The sequence below is a fragment of the Homalodisca vitripennis genome, chromosome 2 (genome assembly GCF_021130785.1).
Source record: "Homalodisca vitripennis isolate AUS2020 chromosome 2, UT_GWSS_2.1, whole genome shotgun sequence".
In the NCBI taxonomy this organism is placed as follows: domain Eukaryota; kingdom Metazoa; phylum Arthropoda; class Insecta; order Hemiptera; family Cicadellidae; genus Homalodisca; species Homalodisca vitripennis.
Genome location: NC_060208.1, coordinates 85999119 through 86022500, shown reverse-complemented (window position 1 = coordinate 86022500; position 23382 = coordinate 85999119). Strand labels below are relative to the sequence as shown.

Below are 23382 nucleotides of genomic sequence, written 5' to 3'. Positions count from 1 at the left end.
ATTATACATATATAGTAACTTTGTCCTTCATATATATTACTTAATATTTGCTAAAAATGTAAATTTAAATTTACAATAACAATGACACTATTTACGTGTTTGTTTCTTTTTAAACTGAAAAATATTTTAAAGGTTTTACCGTTTAGGGCTGGAATTAGTACATTAATTCAAAAGCATAGTCCAGTGAACTTTCATCTAGCATAGTTCTTGCTGACTGCTTCAAAGCGAGTCTTTGGAGTCAAATTCTGACCATCTTATGTTTTAGGGCAGTTTTTTAAGGTAAATGAGTACTTACCTAATAGCTGAAATCTAAAAACTAATGGTTTCTCCTTAGAGTTTACTTATAAATGTAATCGTATTAAATTAACAAAACATATGGTTGTGTTGTCATAAAACAATGTTTACATAGAAAATTGATTACATTTGACAGGCAATCGGTTGAACAGTTTACATGTGAAAGCAAAACAAACAAACAAAGGCACTTTCACATGTAAAATATCATTAGGATGTACAATACGGTGGATGAAGCCACTGGTTCAGCTAGACTTAGCATAACAATAAAAGCATTGAGCAACAACAAAACTGACAATATGTAAATCTTGAGTAGACCTTCTATTTACAATACCAAAAGTTCCGCTAAGGACTGGCTGAAGTGGCAGCATCTTGATTTTAGCCTCATCAGAACAATGTTAAACCTCATGCATGTTTACAACTTTATTTTTAGTCACAGAACTATCAGAGAGGTATCACTTTAAAGATATGACTAGTACGCATCCAAACTTTTCCTATATTTTTATTGGTTATTCAGAAAAAGTCAACACTTTTTGTACTTTATGATTTAAATATTAAAATAGTATACACTTAACAATGAAAACTAAAAAGTGTTTGGATGCATAGTGATAAGATCTTTAAATTAGATATCTCCCATAATACCACAATGAAAATACGGGCAAAAAGAAAACATGAGACAACATTATTCCTATGAAGAAATCCCAGGGTTGTTTCACTTCAACCAACTCTTAAGTCCTTAATATAACTAACTCTGTTTATAAAAATTATAAATTATCAAGAAACAATATGAAGATGAAAACATGCAACTGGAGGATTAAACAGATTTAAATGAATTATTAACAAAACCTGTTTATCAGATGAAGGCCATTCTGTCACTGCAGCAGGAGCCGACATCTTGCGGTCAGAACCAGCAGCAGGGGGAGGGGAGAGAGTAGCTGGAGTGGGGGCTGGGCTTGGAGTGGGGGGAACTGGCAAAGTCAAATCAGCAGTAGGCGGGGTTGTCCCCATCTCCTCAGGTATGGCTTCACAATTTACTCTGAAGTCAACAAAAAATATGTCAATAATCTCTAGTCACTAGTGGAACTTACTAAATGTAGTAAACAAATGGATTTGAAAGTACCAAAATCTAATTACACATTGGTTTAGTATTGTTTTTTTATACCAATTAATAAGTTATTTATTTTACAACAAATTCAGAGCATGTAACAACATTACAAGTTATTACTAAATATAATGAGAATCTATGTCAATTTAAGAATTAAATCTGAACATACAACTTAATTTATTTTACAAAATAATCCAGAAGTCCGATTAGTCTGTGTTTAATTTCCACTACAGTAGAGGCCACAAAAGAGTGCAGTTGACATATCACGTAAACTGCCGCTTGGCAAGGCACGCTGCGGCCAACACAGATGGTTGTCACAGTGTTGTACTGTACAAACCTCAAACAAACGTAATGAATTAGTTAGCTCAATCTTTGTTGGGTGCTCCAAGGTCACGAGACAAATAGGCTCCTCCCTTAACTGCACTCTCTGAAGGTCCCTGCTGTAGAATTAATACTTTTGGAAATAAGATTATAATAATTGTTTTAGTTGTTCTTAGTAGGTATAATTTTACTGTAAAACTGTTGCTGCAAGTTATCTTAAAAATCAGAGTGAACTGAAGACTACTTTTAAAAAATATACTTAACTAGCTGTTTCCCACGGCTTTGCACGCTTTTCGTAAGCTTTGCCAGTGTATGTGAACTTCTGGTTTAATTGAATTATATTTACAACGCCGATGTAGAGTTTGCCTTGTTGCCACGATCAAGAAAATATGTTTATGTTTATAGCCATCATGCATGTACATGTACTTTATTATAAAGTGGTCTAACACTCAAACTTTAAGTTCAATCAGAAATGTATCATAAAGATAAATATACATAATAACTTAGCGCCTTCAAATAGTGTTTGGCTATGTAATATACGTAACTGTCTTGTAATTGCAGTTTATAGTGTGCAGGTGCTTTGAAACCTTTTATCTTTTGCAGCGCCGCTTGGTGGTGAGTTACATCAATGGGCATAGCTTATAAACCTTCTCCGTGGAAAAATATGTATACATACACATTTTCATAATGGTCTGTCTAATATTTTGCGATTCCATTAAGGACAAACACACAAACATTCATTCTTTTACATATAAAAGCCTTGCATTGGATCATACAAAGAATTGTACAGAATTTTTTATCAAGTCATTTGGAGTTTAACTTTCTGTACCATAGATGTTATCATTCATACCAACCAAAATTGTAATGCAGTAAACTTTGCTGACTTAAGAAACTACAGAGCCTTGCCTAAGATCTTTTGTGTAGTTTTGTTTTTTCTTGCTCTCACTGCTGGCAGAGGCCTGATCTCGGTTACTGCTCGATTCCTCAGTGCCCTGAGTTCCGCTGGACATAAAGGGGTTCTTCCAGCTAGCACTCATTTCTGGGCTGGAGTTAGACCTTCTGACAGGGTTCCTGGATCTGCCGCTTCCGGTATCTGAACATAAATCAGTCTCATTGGAGATCAAATAATAGCTACATTAATTACTTTGTGTGATCTGAACCACACTGTAGTAATTTTTATAAACATAATACAGCGTATTGATATAAATTAGCTGAAATAGTCCTCCATACATATTTTTTAAAGACAAAAGGCAAGTAATCAATACATAAATTCATTCCAAATTAGATTAGTTGTTTTGTATTAATATCAAATGAAGAACTAACAATTGTAGAACAAAAACAGAAGTTTTCAAACTATAGCCAACCAGCAACAACAGACCAAACTTTTATTATTCCAGGGGCAAACAAATCACAATCCTAAAACAAATACCAAACAAAGAGGGGTCTGTTTCCTGTTTACTTAGAATAAGAAGATGAGGAAATTTTACTTGATCCTAAAAGGACCTTCCCACTGCTTCTGGAATAGCAGAATATTCAGGATGGGTAAAGTTAGGAGTAGGAGCTGCTTCTTGTTGAGATCCCATGAGGAGGGATAATGGCCACTATCTCGGTCTTGTCACCTTGGAAGAAGGGAAGGCTAGCTATGTTTCAGTCTCTTCCAGTCAAAGTGGGTAGGGGAAGCCATACTACCTCATATTTAGCTTTAAAAAGCCTTTAACAATAAGGGAGTACCACTTACTCCGACAGTCATTCTCCGCAGTTAACTAGATCTATCGACCAGTCCTTTGTACCCCAATATCTCGACATCTGTGGTAGTTATGTGCCACTCTCCTAGAAATCCTTTGAGTAGAACAGATGTAAGTGACACACTGATATTTTGATTTACCCTGTGCAGATTCTACTGGCAGGTTTAAACTAACTAGAAATTAATCCTCTAGGGGATAAACAATAATCACATCACCTGATAATCAAATCCACATATAGAAAAAAATATCCCGTTAAATCGTACTCTGCGTAAAGAATCCATTAACTCGAGTATGAATAAACCAATTAGTTAATTTTGGGGCTATTAAGAGTTAGGTGAGGCAAAAATAATGAAACAGTTGAGTAAATATGATTATGAATAGGTCACATATTTTTCAGTTAGGTGATACTAGATTGAAGCACCAGTATAATAGCTATGGACAAATGTATGAGTAAATATGAAAAATATTGTTTCTTAACATACCTATATTTCTCTACTGTTCCACCACAAAGTTCTGGAAAGTCGAGGTAGTTCGGGGACAATGTTTGGTTACTTGGTTTGACAATTTTCAATTACTTTATTTGTATCTCATTACAAAATCAAAATTTGAATATTTTTAAATGTAATTGTGTTATGAAGAAGTTTTTACCTCTTTGCATAATTTACTGAATACTCCCTAGAGAGGTTGTGGTGGACTCTGGTTATGGTTTCAGTTATTTTGACAGGAAAGGGTACACTACATTTTCCAGCTGTTTACAGCATGTGGGGCTGAAGGGGCAAGCAGTTGGAGGAGGTTGGCATTGTTAGTATTCTCCTGTCTACAGGGTGTCTGGTATTTCTAATAAGAATAAAACTGACACTCTAAAAAAAAACACAATTTGGAATAAGACCAAGATGAAGACACTACATTCTTGTAAAAATAAAATTGGGTCTTTTAGGACTCCAAACAATCTGAGGTATGAGAACCGGCAGCTTATTTATGATGATGGCCCTCCTGTCATCATTTTGACTAAACAAGTGAAATCATATTGTTGCCTGCTTATCTATCTTTTCACTTACCATTTTCCTCTTTTCTGGTTTCCAACAGCACTATACACTGTAACAATGACTCTGCATCCAAGAGATGATGTGGGCTACAACTTGATTGATTGAATTACTACTGTCATTGTAGTAAAACTAAGCTAAACTTTGATGTACAAATTATAATTTATTAAACTTTTTAAAATGTTTAAAATTGAAAATAGAAATAAAAATTCTTTCCTGGAGTTATAAAAAATTACTTACTGTTCATCTGAAACTTATCACTATTGAACAATCCATTAGTCTTTTACCACAATTTCAATTGCATTTAATAAAATATTTAAATTAATTATTATATAACTTATAGACAAGAACATTTAGGAAGATAAGGTATGTTACACACATTTGTTCAATTTGTAACATTGTAAACACATGATTATTTTATTCTAAATATTAAGTTATTTCATGGTAAGATCAGTATTATACAATAAAAATTACATATATGACATTTTATATTTTTTTTATTAAAAAAACTTTTGTTTCTTGGTAAAAACTATAAAGAAAATTCCAAGCCATGGAAAAAACAAATTTATCTTGTTAATCACAACTATACTAAAACTCATAACTGGACTGTCCATTTGGACATGGCCAATGCTTACTTGAACATAGACCTAATGGAAACATTTGCATTAAATTTTTGCACTCGATTAGTACTAAAAGAGACTTTCCCACTAATTCAATTTTTGAACCATCACAATGATTTTCTTCTGTACATTTTACAAGGGTGGAGAGTAATAATTGGTTGACTTATAGTAATAAGCATGATGACTGACCCAGGTCGTCGTCTCCCAGCGTGTCCACACTGTCGCGGCTGCTGTGGCGCGACGGACTGGGCCGCACTGGAGAGCCGGGTATGCTGACAGGGTCTGATACAACCCGTTCAGTTACGCTAGAAACTGGAGCTTTTGCCTATTCACAAAATTTCAATATTGAGAAAGGAAAATAAATCTATGTTTAGCTTTAAGATTATCATATATAACAGGAAAACAGAATAAGGACATCATACCAATTGGAATTGGAATTGGGCATAATACCATTATGTATTATATCAATAAAAACTATGTATAAAATAAGGTTAAGATTGAGTCATAATGAGCCTATTTTATAGATTTGAATAATTGTATTGTTCCATATAAATCACAAAATATGAATTGAAATTATACAGATTTCAAATAAATATATACAACTGATTTGTATTACATTAATGTCCATATTCTTAACCCTTAACTTGATGAATTTAACCTAAGCTAAGCTATAACTCAAGATGGTATTGTATCTTGTTTTGATTAGTTACAATATAAAACTAATAAAAAACCAAAACATATTCAAATACATACTTTATCGTAATTTTAAAACTAACCTAAATGAAACATAAATTAATCGTAACATAATTCCCAGTAATAACAAAATTGTATGAAAATAATTATTTTTATGTCATAAAAAGCAAGGAATTCATGTTAAAACATGATAACAAGCTATGAAAAACAAGTGCAGATACACATGAAATAGAACAGCAACTTATTAATCCCTAAAAAAGTGTGTAATATAATAGGAAAGTTTACTGGTGTTACAGACCAGATACTATTCTCATCTCATGAGAAAAAGAACAATATTAAAATGAGTGAATGGCGAAGGGCATGCCTACACAAAGCAGCAGGTCTACATCCAATCAGACAGGCAAGCTGCACTGAGGCCTCTCAGCAGCTGTACCTTTGTATCTAAGTTGGTTGGGCTCCTTTGTATAATAGTCTACTATTATTTATTCTGCTGTGAGTGAAAATACATAAGGAGGTTACGGAGAATGAGACAACAGATAGAGAGCGGAACTATGGGGCATCTTGTAGGCCTGGAATCTTTTTGTGACTTGGCTAAGACCTAAGGTTAAATATGATGTGACAGAAATAATGGGTGACTGCAGAAGCTTCTATGTTTTAAAAAGCCTCCCAGGTCTGAGACAAGCAAAAGCTGTCATAGATCCCATACCAATGTCCTTATCCAATTTATCTCATACGAGGAGTTCAAGGAGACTGTGATGCACGTCATTTGTGACTGTGAACCGATTGCCCTGACAAGGTTGAAACACCTTCACAGGGCATTTCTTAAACCTACTGATGGGAGAAATATCTTGGGATTATGAAAAGCTTCAAGATGACCTGGGCTGTCTAGATTTCAGAGTTGTGTCACAACAGATCCTTAGGGTCATGGTATAATATTGTATATAAAGAATGCAACACTTTGCAAATGTATGATGTTAATGATACCAATTTTCTGCCAAAACATAGTTCTAAAACCAAACCTTGCATCAACAATGAGCACTAAACTGAACTGATAATTCTATGTATTGTACCACAACAAACTGAAATATTTCTTAAACAGTAAAAATGTTATTATATCATTTTTAATAATTTACATTTTTCCCAACTCATTTAAAATTACTTTGGTTGACCCAAAAAGTCAGTAGTCTGAACAATATTCAGTCTAGTACGAATGTACAAGTTGTGTCCTACAGTAATGGTTGTAATGGTGATACTGTGGATGACTGGTTGATATGGCTATACACAGAACTAATTGATAACTTATATGAATGTTCTAATATTTTTGTTTTACAGGAACAAACTCGTATTGATCATTCCCTGCCAAAAACTCACCTCACCCTCACTGTCAGACAAGACAGAATTGCGAGCTGTCGAAGTTGGTATGAACAACGAGTTAATGTCACTGAGTGGAAGCAGCTCCTGCGAATGTGGGTCATTCTGTAGCCGCATTGTCCAAGACACATCACCTGTTAAAAATAACATAAAAACTAAACAGTAGCAAGTCAGGTATTTCGAAGATAAGGTTTCATCAAGATATACTCATTTTAATTGCTAGACTTCCTTTATGCAGTTCTATAAAGAAACTAGTAGTTACCCACGGCTTCACATGCAATTTCATAAGCTTTGAAGGTGGTATAAGCACTTCTGGTTTGAATGAATTACATTTCCAATGCCAATGCACAGATGATTTGCATAGATTCAAAGAAATAGCTATATTTGAAGAACTATGTCAAATCCTCTACCTTCTACATAATTTGATATAATATATATATATATATATATATATATATATATATATATAGGATCCAGAATGTCTATTATTTAAAATGTCAAAATTATCCATATTCATGTTTGAACTATTGCCTATTGAATGTACAGGCATAAAAAGATTTAATCCGAACTTAAAGATTTGGCTGGATGTGATATATAAAATAGTGTCCTGTACCTGTAGGCCTACGAATGTATATTTCAGCCCAACCTTGGCACCAGCACGAGCACAGAGAGTGTTCCAGGCGATCCACACCTACAAGAAGAAAACTTCATTACCATAAATTATATAAAAATATTAACATAAATCTTAGTACCTAAGTAGCAAGATAACCATTCATTAACGTTAACAATGTTCCAGAAATAATGAGCTTATACTAATATCTTTGTGCATGAATAATGGGCTTAGTCATATACAAGTGGAAGAATGATAACTTTGGTGACATGAAAAAAAAAACATGATGAGGCCTTATTCTTGTGGTTCACTCAACAGAGACAGAAAGAAATCCCTACTTATGGTCCTTTGGTAAAAGAAAAGGCCCTTCAACTAAAACAATATGGATGGTGATCCTTCATTTATAGCTAGCTGTGGTGTTTTGGAATGTTGGAAGAAAAAGCATGGAATTAGACAGCTCACGGTTGCTGAGGAGAACCTGTCAGCTGACAACGAAGCAGCTACCAAATACGAGGGTTGTTCAATAAAGAATGAGACTGTTTCTATAAAACATTTATTATTTAATTCTGATCTACATCAAATTTTTCATCTTCAAAGTATTCCCCATTAAATGCAAATGCACTTGGGGGGGTGGGGGGGGGGGGGGGTGGGGGGGGGGGGGGGTGGGGGGGGGGGGGGGTGGGGGGGGGGGGGGGTGGGGGGGGGGGGGGGTGGGGGGGGGGGGGATATTAAAAGGTCAGTAAGGGAGGCTTTGCCTTTTAAATGTTAAGGTTACTTATAAAAAGTTGAATAATAATATCATTGATAATTCTTTATTGCAAAAGAATATTGCATAGCAACTTTGGTAAACATTCATACAATTTTGGAACGTTTATAAAAAGTTAGATTCCAGCCAAAAGACCAAAAAAGGATTGAAAAAGAATTGAAGAACTGAAGGTTAAGGTTATCAAAGGTTAAGGCAATGAAATAATAGCACTTCAATCTTCAATGTATATGTCATTTTAAACACTTTTATTTATAAGTAATTATACTGTAGTTCCAATAGCAATTATAGTCACTAGTCTAGTATGTTGCTGTCATGAAAACAATGAGATACAATTTACAGCTGATCATACAATAAAATCCAAATAGTACAACATATTATAATCCAAATAGTGTTGTAAATTTTATTTCATAAAACGGCATGTATTAAAAAGTTTAATAAATGTATTAATTTAATTTTGTTTCTATTATGGTGGAGGCATCATGTTTAACAATAACCAGAGTTTTCACAAGTGAATGGAATAAATATAAGCTGTAAATTAATATATAATGTTGGCAAGTTTAGGTATTCTAAATTATTATAAATTGGAACAGGTTGTTACTGATGTTGTGTTGTAGGTTGTATTTACTTTTACATTACAAGAGTAAATAACAAAAATCTAACAAAATGTATCATTAAATGGTTTGATTTTTGGAATAAAGATATCATCTGAACAAGTACATTTTGTAAATTCTATCTACTAATACCAATAACAATAACAACTTTTACAAAAAAGAAAAAAGTAATAAAACATTACAATAGTTACTTGATTACTGTGTGGTAAATAGGGTGTAAATTTGAAAGGTTGAAATTGGCTTCATTTGATACTTTTCTTAAATTTTTGACAAAAAGAAGTTTTTTTCTTTGCACACTTGAAAGTGCAAACCTGTTGATGATTTCTTCATTTGAGATCTGTTTTAGAATTTCTTTCTCGCAAGAAAGAATGAGCAAGCTTGAAAGCCAACTATCCCCCATGGTGCTTCTTAGACGATTCTTAACTATCTTCAACCGACTCATAGTTCTCTCAGCAGAACAACTTGTGACTGGCAGAGACAACAGTATCCTATAAAGTATACTGAGATGAGGGAATCCTGATAGATTCAATAGGCACCTGTATGGTCTAATAAATCCTCTTTTCACCCAGTCGTCAACATTTTTCTTTTTCTGAACTTGTCAGTCACTGTAACGTCTTCCTGTTCTTCATCTTCATCATGGTCAGAACTTAAACTATCCTCGGGGTTAGCAGTACTGGTTCTCTCTGATTTCTTCTTCTCAGACATGGCATCAGAAATATCTATGTCCAAGTGAGTAGCTTTGTAAACATCAATGAAGATGTCTAGTTCATCTACAATTAATTCCTTGTCTAGATTGTAGTATTCACAAAGATTCTCAATTGAAGATGGATTACATTTTAGGCCTTTTTTCTTATCATCTACCATCTTCAAAATTCCATCATGAGAAAAATATCCCATCTGCGACACCATAGCCAGAGAACTTTCTGGAAATCTGCCATTTAGCTGGTTGTAGAGAGAGTCTAGAACGTTGAAATAAATATCAACCTTTACTTTCTTAATAGGGTCTTCTATGCATTCCTCAATTGCCAACTCGTCCATGAATCTTTTCCTTTTTCTGATTCGTTGTCTGGTGGGTAAAGAAAATGTTGTGTTCTTCAGCAAAGGAAGTCATGCCACTTTCAATCTTTTCCCACGCCGAATCTTGGCGCATGAACGCCAGTTTTTCCTGTGTTTCTTTAATAACTTTTGGGACTATACTGTAATCAATGGTAGGTGACTGAAAACAAATTGTTATGGGAGACAATATTTTGAACAAAGAAGATGCTATGTATATTGTGCTTATATTTTCAAAATCTGTCATTTGCTTTAGGAGGCCTATTGCTTTGGCTTTGGTGTTGTTGTCAGAATTCTTGTCAGTCGACAAATCTTGCAATGTATCTCTTATTGTTTCAAAACAACTCACAATGGTTTGAAGGGCGTCAGTTTTACTCGACCAACGAGTAGTCTGTACTCTTTTTAAGCGTCTCTTGCTTCTTTTTTCCCCCTTTTCTAGATTTTCGAGCAAAAGGTGGTGTCTCCTGTGGCCTGACATGAAAACATACAAATCTTCCAAGAATGAAAACAAATTCCTCATTTGACAGCATATATCAAGGGACTGCTCTACAACAAGGGCGAACCTGTGAGAGCAGCACCATACATAAAAAGCTTTAGGGTTTTCTTTTGTGACTAGTGATTTGAGACCTTTGAACTGCCCTCTCATGTTCCCTGCACCGTCCATACTCTGGCCCACTATACCTTTGGGATCAAGGTTTAGGGCTGTTAAGCATTTCTTTAGCTCTCTAAACAACATTTCCCCGGATGTATCCCCACTTGTAAAAACCTTGACCAAGCGCTCTTTTGGTTTTACGTTTGATATTGTAGTTTGTTGTGTATCATCCATGTGCTCAATGTAGCGAACTATGATAGTGGTACATTCTTTTTTACTTACATCCTGGGTAGAGTCTAGTATAATCGAATAAATGTTGGTTAAATTCACACTTGTTACAATTTTATTAACTACCACGTCACTCATTGTATTGATAAGATCAAAAATATTCCTGTAACTCAAGAAATTAGATCCCAGTCTTACATTCTCAGCCCTTGCTCTATCAATTTTTTCAAGGTAAACTCTCGCATCTGGGCTATATTTTCCTATAAGTCTAAATAACCCTAACAGCTTTCCTTCTAAAACATCGTTTTTTGCGAAAGGCAATCATTTCCTCACTCAAGTAACTACAACAATTAATGACAACTGACAGGACTTCTCGGTTTTGGTCAACTGCTCTGTTACATTGTTGAGCAAGGCTCGAATCTATTCTCTTTTGTGAGATCCATTGAATTCTGGCAACCTTTGCAGATATATGATTTTTGGAAGTCTCGTGGAGTAAAAAATCTCTTTCTCCTCTATGCTCTGTCCACCCTCTGTAGCCGGTTGTTCCCCATACAGACCGTTCAGTTGGAAGTGCAAATAGTGTGCAAGGCAAACAAAATACAGCGTCCTTTTTTTACTGTACACTAGCCACTTCCTAGGTTTCACACTGTTATTGGGCAATATACAATTTTTCCACAGAGGATTAAAATTTTCTTCCACCCGTTGAAGGAAATTCTATTGATGATAAGTCTTGATTTTCCAAATTTAGAGCCACATTTATGTCTTCAGGAGAGAGCTTGAGGTTAGCATATGAAGCTGGATCACTGTGATCTTCATTAGATGAAATATCCGAGTCTGGTTCATTTACATCACTTGTTCCAAAATTGTCAGGTTCCTGTTCTTTCCAGTTCTTGGTTTGATCTACAAATATATACAAAATTTGTTTAGTCTGTGAGAAGTTATTAAGCCCTAAGCTAATAGGTTTTAAAATTCTCAAAAAAATGGTAGGCCTATTGCCTATAACTTCCAACATATGCCTGAAGAAAATTAACCCTTCTATGCACGCCAATTCTATGCTCTACCCGTCGATAGATAAACAACCAAGAAGCTTCTGAACTCTAACGGGACTTTGGCGAACTACAACAATATTCAGACAGTGAAGAACGTCAAGAATGTTGTACACGGTTATATTTGTATTCAGTATTTGGGTCAAACTATTTGGGTACATAAACTATTAGGCCTATGTTATAACCTAACCTAACTCCACAGAGTGCTGAACAGTACCAAAATACCTATAACAGTGAATACGGCAGAACCAAATCAGACTTTGGTTTGACTCCTCAGAATACAAGCTTGGGTAAGTTAGGCTATACCATACATTTTACAAGATATTATGTTTTTAGGTAGGTTGGATACATAAAGGCTTAGTATTCGTGTTAATCGTGTTTGCCTCTATAAAACAATATAACAGCCTGCGCCCTGCGCCTAGGCCTAGACATATTAAAATTTTGACTAAGTAAAAACCGTTTTTTGCCCCTTAGGTTTACATTAGTTAGTTATTACAAAGTTAGGCCTACCTTTGTGTTTCTAGTTCAGAGTCTGTGACTTCTAGTAGTGGTAGAGTAATTGCATCAGTCTCGATCTCGCTGGTAGATTTATCTTGGAAACTTTCTGATGTTGGCTCAAAAACATCTTCATCTTGGTCTTGGGTAGGCCTACTCGTCAAAGTATGAGGGATGTCATCCAGGGATGTAGATTGGCTTGGGCTTGGGTCTGGAACGTATTTTTGCCATGGGCCGTTGTCGACTTTTATTTCAACCACTTTATAATTGATTTTTAAATTGTTCTTAAACTTGTAACTATATTTCTTCTTACAGTGATCCAACCATTTGTCTTTGCGATGGATCGTGTTGCACATCACTTCTAGGCATTTAAATTTGTACAACGTTTTTGCTCTCTTAGGCATCTTTAGTTTTAGTTATGAACAAATCACAAATCTACAACATAACATAAGACATACCATACGCATAACAAATACACGCACATTCAACCTTCATTAACGTCCGTATCCGAGCTTCTTCAAACGAGACAGTTTTTGTTCTGTTGCAATAGGTACTCAAACTCAAAACTCACGACTCACATTCACATCACTACATCACTAACGGCTGTGATGTGACTGTGACAGACAGCAGACGGCAGACAAGACAGTGTTGCCAGTTGAGCCACTGCCAACCTAATCGCCCTAAACAAATAAAATATTTCTCTTAAGGATTTACACGGAGATCCTGGTGTTAGTTTTTAAAACGGCGGAATAATATTTAGCTATGGCAATTTCGATCTTGAATCTTGATGATATGGTTAAATGATTAATCAGTACTTTTAACTTAACTGTTGAGTATAATTCTCATTTCTCTGGTTATCGTCATGGTTTAAAATGTTAACATAAAAAAAAATCATGCCCCCCACAAAATTTTGATGGCGCAAATTGCGCCATGCCCCCCCCTTCTGGGCACCCCTGTTTTACACAAATGCTGTCTATTAGAGTTATTCTTTCAAGAGTAGTGGCTCTTAAGCTACGGAACGGACTCGATGTGACGTTAAACTAATGCTATTCTGTGTGATAGTTTTATTTGCTGGTGCCCTGTGGTGCCATCTTTGATCTGGTAGGGAAATGTTTTCATGAGTCTTTCCCTTAACAACATTGTTAAACCTTTGTTACTAGTATCAAGGATTTTCATAAAATGCAGGTTTGCAGACTCTGTGCCCTTTAAGCATAATAGTACGTACTTACAGTTGTTTCCTTTTCAGCATCTTCCTGCCTCTAAGGCACCATTATTTTACAGATGAGCTAATGAAGATAGCTTGAGAATCCAAAGAGTTCCCCAAAATTAGAAAAAATAACATTTCGGACTCCTTAAAAAGACGTTATCTGGTTGAATTCGTTATCTTTACATTCTGTTTCCTGCAATTGTTTATTTGCAGATCGGGAGTGTATTAATTTATTTAAACATTAACTGTTTCCCGCGGTTTTTGCACGCTTTTCTTAATCTTTGCCCGTGCATGTGCACTTTTGGTTCAAGTGAATTATATTTTCCAACGCCGATGTAGAGTTTGCCTTGTTGCCACGATCAAGAAAATCTGTGTATGTTTATAGCCATTGTACACGTAACCAATGAAGTCAACCAGAAATTTATCCTAAAGACAAATACACATCATAACTTAACGCCTTCAAATAGTATTAGGCTATTTAATTTACGTAACTGACTCGTAATTGAAGTTTATAGTGTGCAGGCGCTTTGAAAAATTTTATCTGTTGCAGCGCCGTCTGCGAGTCTGTATTGGCGAGTTGCATCAATGATCAATGGGCATAGCATATAAACCTTCTCCGTGGAGAAATACATACAAATTTTCATATTGATCGGTCAAATAGTTTACGATTCTCTTACATACAACATATTCATTATATGTATATGAATGAAAGAATGTTTGTCTGTATGTACTTGGTGCAAATAAAACCAATTTTTATTAGACCAAATATAATATGACCATAAAACCATTTATACATATCAACATAGATTATGACTGAAATTAAACCTATATTTCTAGACTTGACAGACAAACAGCTTTTGGAAACGTATCGGGCAAAACACAGAATCGGAATGAATCGTCAAATAATGACATATGGTTTGTTATCCCAAAAAGGCCTTTGTAACATTACCTACACTAGAGTGTAGTGTTTTACTGCAGGTTTTGCATTTAATGATGGTTGCATCAGAAGAGGAAAAATTATGGAACAGTTAGACTTGAGTGCAGGAAAGCATCTAGTGGATGCGATCAAAATTTACGAGCGAATTAAACTGCAAAAAGCTGAAAAAGCAGCCAATGACCTCGAAAAGAAAATCAGACAGGATCTATTTGATGAAAAGGTACAGGAGGATACAGATAATCCTGCATACTGCCCTGGACATTATTAAACAGATACATAGCTTTACTTTAGTTTCTTTTTGCGATTTCGAAAATTATGTTTGAAATATTCTGACGCCATTTTTGAACTCAGGACGACCGTATACCATTGTAATATTTACCGCGTGTATTTTGTAACATGAGCTGATAACAGACATAAGGGTTATAAAAATCTATAATTCTAAGTATTAAAAAAAATATTATAAAAGATATTCTCGATTAGTTCCAGAGATAAATGGCATAAAGTTAACATTACGGAAGATAGAGAGTTAGAATTCTCCTTCTCAGCAAAGTAGTGAGTACTGTAGGGTATTCTTAAACTTTACGAAAATTGAAACGTTGCAATTATTGACAAAGAATTCTGGATGGATCAGGACTATTTTGGTGAGCTCCAGACAAACTTTAATCCTAACATCTACGCTTGTGCAATATTTAAAGAGATTCTATTTACCACGCGATGGCATAGACCACTCTTATACGTTTTAGATTATTGTAGGTAGATCGTGGGTTTAGAGTTCAGCATACTTTTTTACTTCATTTTTACTCAGTACTACCAGAGGTTATATAAATATGAAATACATGGTATTTGGAATAAATGTGCACGCACTTGTAGTTAACGCTTGGCATATGCTGGCCATGAGCGACTTGTGAGTACTCAAAATAAAAATTGAAATCCTCCACACCCCTTTGCTAACACCGGATTGTGGGAACTTCATACTTTGTGCTGATGTGAAGACTGAACGGGACCCAAGAAAGACGTCTCAGTAACGGGCCCGGGGACAAAGGACAAATCAGTTGTGGAGTTGTGACAGAACTGAATGACGTCATCATGTTCCCCTCTCATCGTTTCTCGGGTCTGTGAGTCATCTTCTGGATTTACATAATGCGTTTTACGTGCGTAGAAACATGAAGTAAAGAATTGTTTAAATACAATATACAAATAGTTAATTATAACGTTAAAATATCAGTGATACTTTATTTTGCAACTAAACACTCTTCAGTCCAAATTAGTATTCTGTGTTTTACCGAGGGATTTGTTTACAACTGACAAACTTCAGCAGAGACCGCGCCAATTGGCTGCGCTAAATTCTATGTAATAAACAAAATGATCGCAAATACATACGTCACATAACTTCGAAACTGACATTAATTTAAAAGGATACTGCAAGATACAAATGTTTTATAGTCACGTAGTTTTTCAGCCAATTGTAAGACAACTCAATACTACATTATTACTACAAGTATTATGTATTAAATAAAACATTATTTATTGTTATGGGTAACTGTAAAAATTAGTTTTATTCCTGACGAGGGATTATAGCGCTTACGTGATCTGAGATTGATTTTTAGATACTATCTCGAGGTATCTCTTTATCTGCCAGCAGTGAAGGGTGGCGCCACTGAACATTGCAATGTGCGAATTTGTGATCGTTACTTTCCCGTGATCAAATCATTTTTAATTACTGGCAAAAAAAACAACTTCTTATATTAAAAAGTAAACTTGAACAATAAAGATCAAACGAAGCGAGTGTTTTATTTTGCAATGCGAAGTTTGGCCGGGAATTCAGGCTGCTTGCAAGCATCCATGCTCGCCTCGATTATGCGAAAACCACCGTATCCACTAGAAACTATCATTGGCACAAAAATAATTACAGGTCAAACTTAAATTAACGGCAAAGGATACATGAGGAGCTAATGACTTACGTTTTCAAGATTCGTTGATGCACCTGTATCAAGAAACTGACTTAAAAAATAATCTCTGAAAGTAATCTTCAAATTCTTTATTTTACCTTTTTGAAAGGAGATCGACATAATCAATCGACCAGAATATAGACCACTGTTCTTGCACTAAAAATAATTTTCTCGAGTATGATTATTACTGCGGTGAAAATTTTAAGGTTTAAACAAATTGGTTTGAACAAATATACTGTTTGTGGTCCTACATCTGACAACACATTATCATTGGATGTGATTTTTAATAACAACGTGAAACAGGTATTGATTGTTAGAATAAAAGCGTTTCGCAACAAGTTGCTAGGCTCACAATCTGTATTGTATTGTACCAACCATGAGAGAATGGTTTCACCCATCCCATCCCAGTTTTAATTAGTTTGCTTCAAAGCTGTTCCCTTTCAGTTTTCCTCTCTTACCAACCAAATAAATCCTTTGTCCCAACAATGCATAAACTCATTGGTATACACCAAACAACTCTCGCTTACTGGTATAATTATGCAATGTTTAAGGTTGTTCCACATTTCACTTTCAGCCCATGCGTCTGTTACTCTGCAACACACGTAAATAGTCCTACAATCGATTTTCATGAGATACAGACTGTTTAAACAGGCATCAAAACGCATGAAAACAAAATTTATTCTTTCTAGATGATCATTAATACAATTCCAACTGATCTATTCGTCAGTACACAACACTCCTTCCCCCGACAGTAGTACTTGAGACATACCGGGAGTTGACGTATCCAAAAAGTATGAGGTTTTCTTCTAAAACTGTTGTTAGAGTATACATTAGGTTGATCCGATCTACAAGTCTTCATGGTCTAACCTAGGAATATCCTGGTCAACTTTACCCCGCTTCAGCCTGTTCACGCCGTGATGCTGTAATTGTATTGGAACAGGACGCACTTCTCTCTAACAGTGTTTATTGCAATACAAGTCCTAGAATATTCTGATTACCTAATTATGACATATGGTTGAATCGGCTGTGGAATAAGTCTCATGTGTTTACACGAAGTCTGAGTTAATATGGTGTATTTTAGTTCCATCTTTGGTCATAAGACGGTACCATAATGGTCCAGCCACACAAGTGATTCTAGAAGGAACCCATCTTGGTCCCTGTTGGTTGCATTTCTTCACAGAAAATATTCATTCAAATCTTCGTGGTGGTGACCTTGAGTAATTGTGAAATTCTTAAGACATACTACTTTTTTCTTTATTATCAGGGCGAATCCTATCTAATATTGTTCTAATTTACCTGCCGTAAAGTAGCTAACATGGAGAAATATTGGTTGAGCAGTGTGGTGTCAAATGGGACAAAAGTAAATAAGGAGCTAATCTCTTTTGCCACTATCACCATGTATTGTTCGTTAGAAAATATTTTGTTATTTGAACCATTCTCTACGCCTGATCATAGGATGATGGAGGATATGGAGCAACTAAGATATGACGGATACCATTACTAGTAACTAAAATATCTGAAAGTATTCTTAAATTTTTTTATTTTACCTTTTTGAAAGTCAACATCAATCAATACATCAATCCTAAGTTAAATCCCGACCTGTTATCAGAATACGGTTTTGTCAGGAATACTATGTGTTGCAAACATAATTCGAAGGACTTTTCTTACTAATCTAGACTCTGTAGAAGATGCCAAAACTACCACTAATAACTTATTAAGTCAAAGATAATAAAAACCAGTTTATTTTGGAAAGGATCAGCAAAATCGATGTGAATACGAGACCAGGGTTATTTTGTCTTTTCACAAGGTAGGATTGATGCCCTCAGAGGATTGTGACGAATTTACTGACATAATTGACAAGATTTTAACATTAACTCTATCTTCATCAAGTTTTGGCCACCAAAAATAACTCTGTGCTAACACATGAGATCGAACTATGCCCTCATGTCCCATACGTGAATACATTTCAGAACCTGAAATGAAATGAATCTGAGTGAGGCTGGAATGGCAACCCTAGTTCTCCAGATTAAACATAGTTTGTGATGAATTTTTGCGTATTATGAAAGGTGTGTTAACTTTGAAATAGAGTTATGATTTGGCCATCAAGTTTATTTGCAGGTATTCACAGTGAGCACTATTTCTTGGTGACTATCAAAAATGCTCAGTGCCTTCATAACTTAAAAGTCTGACTAAACTATATACACATTAAGTTACTTTAGCAACTCCCCTTAACTTTTTTGTTTATATAATATCTAGGGAGAGTACTGCAAAGTGAGAGTGCGAGGTTATCATTTTGTTACCTTCAAATCAATTTTGCTATATCTTTTTGTACTTTACGCTAAGACTATTTTTTTTTTTATATTTTGTTTAGTTGTACAGCTAAGGGTAATAACCTGACATGCTCTTGCGGAAAATTCGGTAATGTGAACTGAACAGTTCCATTAATGAAAGAGGTGGCCTGATCCAAATCTGAACTTAGTATACAATACATTTTTATAAATTGTTGAAGCTAAAATTGATAAACTCTTAATCAATTTTTCTACTGATAAAAATGTTTATCAAAAAGGCAGTGGTAATTCATGATTCGGCTGGTAACGTATTACTGCCACAGTAATATGTAGATTATTAATGAAATCGAATTAATTCCAATTGACCATATTTTTGTGCATAGGTTATTTGAATAGTAACGTGATTTGAATAATGGCTACTGTATTTTCACTTTATAATACTGTATTTTTAATCCCTAAATTTTAAAAATTGATAGAATAAACAAATTGATGGTATAAAGGGTCATAACTACTCAATTTTATTTTAGAGATCGTCAGAAAACAAATAGCTTGGGAGGAAAAATTTCATTCTATTCAGATTCCACCAAGATCTACACTTTTCTTCTGAGTTCAGTAAATTAACGAATCTAGTGATTATAATGGATTGAAAAGCAAGTTACAAGTACACGAAAACGTAGTACATGAGATTGGCATATTTTGCTCTTAAAGCTGTTCTTTAAGAATTATTTTCTTTGAATTAAATAAAAGTTTTTTTAGTTGTCAAATGACGCCATTTTAAATTATTAATAATATCCTTATGACTACTGATTCTACATATTTTACTCTTTTTAACACTTAAATGTTCATGTTTATAAAATTACTCATTGTATAATTTATATCAAATATTTATTATTATATAAAAAATATTATTCCTAATTTATAAATTCAATCACACGGTTTTCTAAGCAATCAACACTGTATGCTTATTAAATTTTCAATGCCTCAAGAAAATAATTGACAAACTGTTACTTATGACTTCTAATGTTTCTTAATGTTTTCGTCTTGGCATATTTAAAAAACAAAATCCTGAAATATGACACCTTTTGCGAGCAAATGGCTAAAACTGTTCTAAATTTAGAAAATGTCTAGTAATATATAAATTCTACACTTCAAATTGGTAAAAATGTTTTAAATAATTTACACTCAGATCAAAAAAGTATACAAGTACAGATGATTTGTGATGATTTTTAACTAGCTGTTTTGTAGCTTGTTTGTACTTGTACAGGTTAAGTGTAAGAAAGAGCCATGAGGCCCTAACTTTGCCTGTTTAAATAAACAATTTTTCATTTCATTTGTTGTGAATGTTCAGTTCTAATTATAGAAATCACCGATATTAGCTCCTTCTCCCATATTATTAAATCATAGTGATATTTACACCAGCCACAATATTATCTTTTAAAACTCAAAGAACTTAAAGTATAATATTATATAAATATGAAGAAAAACATAAAGTCTTTAAGAAATCAGTAACAATACTGTAGTGATCATGGTAGTGATGGTAGTGATGTTTCTAATGTCCAAATCCACAAGTACACTTGTTATAAACAGTGTTACATAAATCTGTCTGTTTGTAAGATAACTTTTCTTAGTGTAGTATGATTCATGAACACTCTTGTGATTCATCCATAAACTAACTAGCTGTTGTAATATCACATAATTTACTTTTATGCTGGGTTATCTCTAAGTATAACTCAAAATCAATTAAAAAACAAATAAATCATCACATGCTTAAGAACATGAATAAGAATTGCCTATCGATATTCATTCTTGTGTTGCTAACAAGCTTTAACTTGTTCAAAGAATTTAATTTTCATTTAACAGAAATTATAAAGAGATGCCTATAGTGGTGGCCATCTTGATTTTAATAACAATAGAACAATACTAAACTTCATGCACTATTACTATCTAACTTTTAGTCTTAGAATTATGGGAGATGTCTTATTCAAAATATAAAATTAATAAGCATCTAAACATTATTTAGTTTTTGTATATACATATTCTTATTAGTTATACAGAACAAATACCAAACTTTTTGTAGTTCATGTTTAGGATCCTACCCAAGTATATTTATTTAGAAAATTTTTACACCAATAAAAAATCATAACAAAATGTAAACAACTTTAAAAATAAATTCAAAATTTGCTATGTACACCATATTGAAATGAGGTGACATAATTTGTAGTGTTATCCTGACAAGTAGAAAATACGTGAAAAGTTTAAAATTTGCTGTGTAAGTGGTATTTAAGTTACATATATGCATGAATATGGTGCCTTGTTTGTTTTTGTTTGATTCATCATTTTTAATTTTATGAACACCTTGTACCACTGAACTTACCTTCACCAGCATTGGCTTTACTGAAATCATGTTCCAAAATAATATCCTTATTTACCTATTTATAGACCTATCTTTGTATTACATGTACGAAAATTATGTATTCCAGATTTGATGTAGTTGAGGTCTTCTTTGCAATGATAAATCACTGTCAGCACCTAGTGCATATAAGTCTGTTGTTAGCGATTGAAGTGCAACCCAAATTAAGATTTTAATGTTTTTGGTGGTGAATCATTTAAAGCCAGATACTCGTAATAATTTAAAAAAATCTATAATGAAATAAACCTTAAATGTATTACTATTATTTTCACAATTCTGTATACAAACACTATTTTAACAATACATTATTAATAACTACACATTTTTATAATGCTTTAAAATTATTTTTTTCTTATTCAATGTAATATAAATAACTTTAAAAATTAAAAAAGAAAGGTTTATTAACAGGAACAAAGAATATAAGTAGGAAGAATACTTTTGTTAGGGAATTTTAATAAGTTGAACAAGGGTATTTATCTTTAAACACGCTTTAGAGATTGTGCTGGTTTGTGTTATTGTACAAAAAACAACATGATAAGAGAGAACTTAAAATTTAATATATAACTTTTTATATTATGGTGAGAAATGTGGAAAATACTTATATTCAATTATTAGACTATGATTATTTATAACAAATAAATAGAAATTTCTATATAATTTATAAAGTAAAATTTAAAAATCATTTTAATAGTTCATATTTCAACTATTGGTTTGTACCTTCGTAATCAGAGCATGTTTTCTCTATTTGAGTCCCAAAAAGTAGAGACATTCCTTATTCAGTTTTCTCAAAACAATTATGAAGTTTCTTTGCATCTTGAGATGACAGCTGTTACAAGCAATTGCAGTGGCATGAATACAATTTTCAATCTTTGAGGGAGAGTTCTTGGTGTTTACTTTCAGGCAGGTTTTGGAAATTTGAGATCTATTTTAAATTATTTGGAGATTTTTACTAGACAAAATCGCATGGAAAGCAAGGTGTTCAAAATTACAATGTTAGTCAGATCCATAAAACTAGTTATATTGATATACAAAATGCTAAAAGTTAAATTAATGTGACACCGGCAGGGTATTCTAATACCAAATTTTACTTACATTTAAGAGCTTGTGGTGGATATCACATTTTAAGAAAACTTTAATTATGACATCTCAAAATTTACTTCTGTAAATTTTTATGATAGCATAAAATTTTTGTTTACATGTTATAGTTCTCTATTCATTTTTATTTAAAACTTCCTGAAGACGGGGGTATTAAATCCCCCGAAATATAGAAGTGAAAAATAGTTATTTTGTTTTCTTCTATTTAACACAGTGATTAGTATGATAGCATAAAATAATTTTTGGGTTCTTAATTGTATGTACCTAATTTTAATAAATTATAAGGATTGAAGGTTATTATTCCAATTTATACGCATCTTTAACAACAATTAAATGTGATTTCTATTAAATATATAAACTGGACAAATGCACACATATTCAACTCATATCTATTATCTTTTTCTTTACAGACTGGCATTAGCAAGAAGTTGGTTTTTGGTTAGTTCGCCTATTAAACATAAATGAACTAAATAATCTTTTACATATAATAATTTTTTTGCGTTTGCATTCTTTACATGCTACATTTACACTAAGAGGTTAAATCCCCTAACTTCCCCTCCCATGTGGATGTCCCTGATTTGGTGAAATAAAACAATGTAAATAATAAAGTGCAGGAATGTTACATTCTTTTTAAGTCCAAACAACAACACGTTTCACCAAGTTAGTTACGATTTTAGATAGTAGATAACTCTCAAAAGTGTAATTAAGCATAAATTAACTAAACATAGATAAAGTGTTAGGCAAATAAACTTATAATCTATTTTTAAAATATATAGGTTATGCTAAAATAAAATGATAGTTCTGTTCTATATATGTCAACTAAGATGAAATCAATGAACATTGAATGATATAATTCACTTATTGTTAATAACAATTATTTAATAAATTAGCACTAATCGAAAATTCAAA

The 23382-nt window shown here is 33.5% G+C and overlaps 1 protein-coding gene across 1 annotated transcript in view; it reads right to left on the bottom strand.

Annotated features, from left to right (window-relative positions):
- The window catches only part of LOC124354309 (tuberin-like), a 20264-nt gene extending 12372 nt beyond the window's left edge, over window positions 1-7892 (bottom strand). Inside the window, exons 1-5 of the mRNA XM_046804664.1 lie at window positions 7803-7892; window positions 7190-7323; window positions 5315-5450; window positions 2624-2810; window positions 1138-1327 (exon numbers count right to left, since the gene is read on the bottom strand). Coding sequence (XP_046660620.1) covers window positions 1138-1327; window positions 2624-2810; window positions 5315-5450; window positions 7190-7306 — 630 coding nt within the window. The 5' untranslated portion in view covers window positions 7307-7323; window positions 7803-7892. The remainder of the gene's footprint in view (window positions 1-1137; window positions 1328-2623; window positions 2811-5314; window positions 5451-7189; window positions 7324-7802) is intronic.
- Window positions 7893-23382: the final 15490 nt, after the last annotated feature.